This window comes from Sprattus sprattus (genome assembly GCF_963457725.1).
Source record: "Sprattus sprattus genome assembly, chromosome: 1".
NCBI classification, from domain to species: domain Eukaryota; kingdom Metazoa; phylum Chordata; class Actinopteri; order Clupeiformes; family Clupeidae; genus Sprattus; species Sprattus sprattus.
Window position 1 is genome coordinate 69,775,128 of NC_137920.1, and position 6,657 is coordinate 69,781,784.

Consider the following 6,657-nt stretch of genomic DNA (forward strand, 5'->3'; position numbering starts at 1 on the left):
GGCCTACATAGCACCCCTGTCTACAGAAAGCACTCCTGTATCGATCTATGGATAGAATGGATACAAAGGCTGACAAACAAGGCTACAGTTTTCTTTAAAGGCTGACAAAAGTGATTGACTCTTCGTGTGAAATCATTTACCAAGAAAATGGTTAGGCTACAATGTTGGTCGACTTAGTTCGTAAAGTTGTAACCTACGCATACTGATATTATGGAAGAATAACCAACACCTTTAGCACATGCAATTAAGAATATTAAGTCAACAAAATGTAAGGCTATGTATAATAGATATAGGTTTGCAGTTGTATCCTACGCTAGCCTGGTCACACAGGTCAGAAAGGCCTACCTGAAGTTTATTCGCCAAATTAGTTGGGCGTGGTTTCACGGAGGCTGGAAAGATAAAAAAGACACGCTGTTTAAACAAATCACTGCGTTGTCCGCTTTGGGAGCTCCTGTTTTTGACACTAATATCGATGACAAGACCGTCTGTGCGAAACCACTATTTCGGTCAACACTTTTATTCCGATAGCCTGGGTCACTGCTGAATCTGCCAGGACATTTGATTGCAACTATTTCGTTTTTGAGCGGAGACAAGATGCACTATAACAGGAACTTATCTTTATTCCTACTGGTGGTCATTCTGGAAGTGCATTGTAGTGCGGGTATCTACTGGCTGTAAGTGTCACATTTTCATACCTGCTTTGGAATAAACACAAAACTGTGTTATGCATCTAATGTGTTTCTGTTTTACCGGACTAACGGTAACCATGTATCATGATCCTTTTAAAGAAATGTAAAGATGGTCAGCAAACAATTTCCGTTGTTGTTGTGGTGTTATTTTTCAGAGGTCTCACGGTGAATGGTAGTTCAGTGGGTTGGAATCAGACGCACCATTGTAAGCTCCTTGACGGGTTAGCCCCGGACCAGCTGCAGCTCTGTCGACGGAACCTGGAGCTCATGCACAGCATAGTGCATGCTGCCAAACTGACAAAGAACGCCTGCCAGACAACCCTCAAAGACATGCGGTGGAACTGCTCGTCGATTGAGAGTGCACCTCATTTCACACCAGACTTGTCGAAAGGTAGGAACCTTTACCTTTGTTGAGAAACAAAAATTAGAAACCGAAATTAGACATTCGACTTTCCCATAAGGAATATGTGCACTTACAATCACAATGTTTTTTTTTTTTTTTTTTACAGGTACCAGAGAGTCGGCGTTTGTGTATGCCCTTGCCGCCGCTGTAGTGAGTCACTCCATTGCAAAGTCTTGCGCTTCAGGAGAGCTCCCGAGTTGCACGTGCGCTCCTGCCCCAGCGGAGCAAGCGCCTCCCGACTTCCGATGGGGAGGCTGCGGAGACAACATCGGTTATGGGCTGCAGATGGGCTCTGCGTTCTCCGACGCGCCTATGAAAAGTCGTAGGTCAGGTCCGCAAGCATTCCGACTGATGCATCTACACAACAATGTGGTGGGCCGACAGGTACACATCCCTTGACTGCTTTCGGTATTACAATGCTTGATTTCTCTGCGTTTTGTTATGTTGATGAATCGACTGATCTAATTATACATAAATAAATTATATATAAATATTTCTATTTGACTGTTTTCAGGTATTGGTTGATGCTGTGGAAACAAGGTGCAAGTGTCATGGCGTGTCTGGGTCATGTTCTGTTAAAACCTGCTGGAAGGGGTTGCATGACATCGGACGCATTGGAGAAGAGCTAAAGACCAAGTACCTTTCAGCTACAAAAGTCATCCATCGCCTTGTTGGCACACGCAAGCAACTAGTACCCAAAGAGTTGCATGTGCGACCAGTCCGAGAGGGTGAACTTGTCTACCTTGTCAGCTCACCTGACTATTGTTTGGACAATGCAAAACATGGATCCTATGGCACACAAGACAGGTAATCAAACCCTTTAGTATCTTTACTTGAAAGCTGAACTGTTAACCTCTCCAACTGTCAAAACCACCCAGTGACCCAATCAATAAGCCATAGTCATCTAGTATCTCAACCAAGTGGTATATTTAGTGAGCACCGTTTACTAATACACTGCTTAATGTTTCTTCAGGGAGTGTAACAAGACCTCGAGTGGCAGTGACAGCTGTGGCCTGATGTGCTGTGGTAGAGGCTACAATGCATACACAGAGCGAGTGGTTGAGCGCTGCCACTGTAAGTACCACTGGTGCTGCTATGTCTCCTGCAAACACTGCGAGCGAACAGTGGAAAAGTATGTCTGCAAGTGAACATGGGAGTCGGATTAAGCAAAACGAGAAGCGACAGATGGACAAAGGAAGAGGTTACCAACTGGACCTGGACTACAAAGCACTGGGTGTACCCGCATTGGGCTCTTTTCTTCAAGGGAAAAAGCATGCTTTTGTGGCTGCTTGTGACCATAGCGACTCCCGGCAGAAACCATAGTGATGGTTTATAGGCAAAAGCGCTATGCTCAGAAGACCCAAATTCTGTTTACATGTGGGTGATGGATGGAGGTCCCGGAGGTCCCCGTTGAATGGACAACAGTGTTTGGAGAGGGGGAGTGGGGGGTGGGGGGGACAATTGGGATGAATAACAAATAAAAGACTTTTCAGAAATGGCACAGATGGACAAGGCCTGAGTCACCGCTCTGAACAGACTGATCCTTACTCATTAACTCCTTTGCTTAGTCGAGTAATGAGGAGAGGCCAGAAGCCACATTGCGGCGATATGAATGGAATGGTGCAAGGAGAGAAAACGATTCATGGTTTACTTTCGTACTGTTTAACCTTACTCAAAATGCTCTCTAAAGACTGTGAATGTTAGAGATGTTGTATGCTTGTATTTATTGCCTTTCTTGTAAGGATTTAAAAGTATGAACAATCATAACTCAACACTATTGTTGATCTCTGAGTGTTTTCATGATGGTCAGACAGTAAGGTGTACTTGGTGCACTGTATGACTGAAAACCAAATGCACTTACAAACACAGAGGTCATTTAAGGTTGAAGGTGAAGGTTTTAAAACTTTAAACATAGGTTTAATGCACAATTCTAAAACAGTGCATTCAGATGTTACTTTAGGATCTGATTGATCTAAGTTTTTTTAACGGTTGTTACAGGAAAATATATACTTTTGTGGATGATGTGAAAATCCTGTAACTTTTTCATCAGTGAAATGTAGAAGGAAAAAAATGCACACTGTCGAAATGTTTAAATAATAAATGTGAATACTGATTTAACATTGTGTGAACTTTTTGTTCATTAAATGTAGATATTTAGCAGTGAGTGCTTTATCAACCTGAGGTAGATACAACAGGTGTTCCATTTTCACAAATGGACTTTGGGTGAGTTTGCAAATTTCTTGCATAAATAGGTGCATTAACTGTGAGCTTAATCATTTATGCCCAGAATGGATGTTTTCCCTGCATCCCTTTGGGTATGCTACATTATAACTATCATAGTAATGTGAACATAACCGGGCTATTACTATTTTGCAAAAATGACTATGAGTTTGCATAACTGTACAGGTAGAGAAACTGAACTGAACGGGTCCTATATTTAATTCAGTGTATAGTTTTTGCTGTTCCCATGACATTAAGCGAGTGGTTCTCAAACTTTTCATTGCAGGCCCCCCTTTGACAATGAGAAATAATAGCCCACAGTGCAAAGATTTTAGATGCTCATATAGCCTGTTTAACCAGTTTTGGATTACCTGTTTTTAATTAAAAGAAACAGATGTCCATTAGCTGTTGCATAGCTTTTCATAAACACGTTCGCCTTACAGTTAAAGGTTTTCAATTTCAATCAGTTAAAACATTTTTTTTTTTTTTACAGTTCTTAATGTTATTAGAGCTCGTGTTTAAAAAAATCTGATCTGATCAAATACGTTTTTTAACACATTTAATACATATCTTTCCATGTTAGGCGCATGTCCATGGTATTAAAAATTAGGCTAGCTATCCTTTCTAACATTTAGGCAGGCGGTAGCACCTGACCATTACCAAGTAAATTAATAAACTGTACCTTATTATAGTACAATGTGTGTAAGTACAAAGTAGGCCTTGGCCATAAACTCATACCCTAATAGTTTTTTCCTACCTCAACCCAATCTCCCCTTGCTATAACTTTGCACCCTGTCTGGGAATCACTGCATTAAACATTTATTTGTACAAGGTGATGGATATAAGATAGCTGCATGTTTTAGAAGTACAAGACACAGTTATGAGCTGACCAGAGCACCATGCTGAGTGTGCAGCCTGGCCCGGTGGCTCTGTGCCTGAACACAGAGTCTGGTAAAGGGGTGTGCTGTTGACTCTGCAGCGGACGCAAATATGATAGGAATGCTGTGCCCTCTTCATCCTAGGACAGGCTTGTGTTTACAGGGCTTCTGTTTTTAAACAAACATAGAATAAACCTGTTCTTCACGTACCCATTCATTAAACAGGCCAAGTAGCAGGAGTTGATTAGGTAAAATGTAGATCCTCATAAGTCCTCAGGGGTTTAATTACTTATAGAGTACACAGCATAGACACTGTTACAGTGCACTGGGGAATCGAGCAATATGCAAGTCACAGACAAAGTTTGAATGACATAGGAATATTAGGTGATGATTTACTAACAAACGGACAGGCATTGTGGCTGTGGTGAGTGTCTGTAATGATTGATGGCATACCAGGTAGTGTCGCACTTAAACTCAGATCCAGGCATAGACATTTACAGCAAGGACTAAGCCCTCCTCACATTCCTGGGGTCTTCACAGCGTGGGGGGTAAACAATGACGAGGACAGGTGGAGAAATTCTTAGATACAGTTTCCAAATTCCTCTAGCAAGCTTTTTTTTTTGTCTGAACTTATTTGAAGGTAATTGTGAAGAACAGGACAAACTCTACAGAAAGGCACTGGAGGAGAGTGGCAGCCCAAAGAGGGTGTAATCAAGAGGATCAGTAATTCAAGCACGAGTACTTAAGTGAGAACAAACCACTTGAAATCACATTTCAAAGCAGGACACAACAGGGGATTCTTCCCAAGGTCAGTCTTCTCTTAGCATCAGCCATCTGTCTTAAGAAGTGACAGGGGTTGTGGTGGCCCGCTCTCCCTCAGGCATCTAAGGAATCTAACATAGCCCTGTGCCTGTTGTTTTGGGTGATTGAGGATTTGCTTTTAGTCATGTGTATGGCTAAAAGAGCCACACGCCTCGCTCACTTCACAAATATGAAAAGAAACTTTTCTTGTACTGTCCGTGTGGCCTACTCGAAGCAGGAATGCCTTTTATCTTTCTTGTGGTCATGATTATGGAAGCAGTTCTCTCTAACGTGCATTTCGTTTCATGAAGGGCACAAAGTCAAAGTCACTATACTCTCAACATGATGAATAACACAGTTTTAAAATAACTCTCATGTAAATCCAACTTATTCCTCAAACTCAAATGGAACCATAACCCAACACACATTATGTGAATGCTCATTTAGAAAAAGTATGCAAAAGAAGTAAGTACACCTCTACAATATCATTTAAATGTCAAACGATTCAAAATTGTATCACCTTACATGAATTGCATTACTTCTTTGAACAGTAGGGTATTTGCTCTGAGGCAAAAAGAAAAACTACCAGTTTAGAGTTCCTCTACTGCTTCTCAAAAAACTGAACATTCCATAACACAACATTGAAAAAGATAAATAAATTCTACACACAACAAAAAAGGTGTCATGAGCATTCAGCCTTAGTGGTGCAATGAAATATTTGCCATGAAAATGATCTTTTTCCCAAAGAAGAGGACAGCCATGACATTGATTTATGTAACATATTGTAATGATTTGGCAGGAAGCCTTTAATTTTGGAAGCCACAAGCAGGGAAAAAACATCCATCAAAGGGAAGGCATGAGACAAACTCAACCTAACTGCTACAGCACAAACAACACAACAACACAACACCTGATACATGCTGAGAGGCTGCACAGCCATAGATGTATTTATGTCTATGTGCACAGCAGTCTCTTGCCTGGAGGTTCTGTTAGTTCAAAACCCCCTGATCTCAGGGGTCGGAGAGAGGATCCTCCAGCTGGTGGCGGCAGTAATGCGGCGGTTCCTCTGGCTTGCGAGAGCACTGTGGTAGCCCCTCCGGCTGGCCATGGGTCCCTCTGGCTGGCAGCAGCGATGCGGAGGACCCTCTGCTGGTGACGATGACAAGGTGGACAGCGTGGAGCGCCACAGCTTCACCACACATGCCTCTAGGCACTTCCACTGTGGCCTCCTACCTGGCCAGCAGGTCCAGTGTGATGAAACAAGGGTCCTGTTTTTTAGCCAACCAGAACGGATGGGCAACGATGTGGCCAGCAACGGTTACCTGCAGTGATCTTCTCCCTTGCATCTTGGCACAGTCATCAGTGACCGTGGTAATGCAGAATGTGGTGGATCTCTTACTCATGCTAAGGGAGTGCAGAACATGCTCCACCGGCTGGAGATCAGCAAGAATCTGCAGGGCCTTGCCTTCCAGGGCGAGGGCAACCTTGACCCTCTTCTTCTCCTCCGACCACGTGCTGAATTGGGCTGCCAGCTCTACCTGAATGAGGTACGTCTCGGGTGTTGAAGAAGTCTATGACTGGATCCACTGGCGGCTCCTGGTGGGCCAGGTACGCCACTGGAGTCGCAGCTCCCGGAAGAGAGGCGGCACTCGCGACCTGGTGCTCT

General features: G+C 43.2%; 1 protein-coding gene across 1 annotated transcript; it reads left to right on the top strand.

The window, feature by feature from the left end:
- Nucleotides 1-594: 594 nt before the first annotated feature.
- Nucleotides 595-2,240, top strand: wnt11f2 (wnt 11, family member 2; the record flags this gene model as incomplete). Its single annotated transcript, XM_080832425.1, has 5 exons — nucleotides 595-674; nucleotides 845-1,080; nucleotides 1,199-1,476; nucleotides 1,607-1,899; nucleotides 2,066-2,240. The coding sequence occupies 5 exons, from the start codon at nucleotides 595-597 to the stop codon at nucleotides 2,238-2,240; spliced, it is 1,062 nt and encodes a 353-aa protein (XP_080688551.1).
- Nucleotides 2,241-6,657: the final 4,417 nt, after the last annotated feature.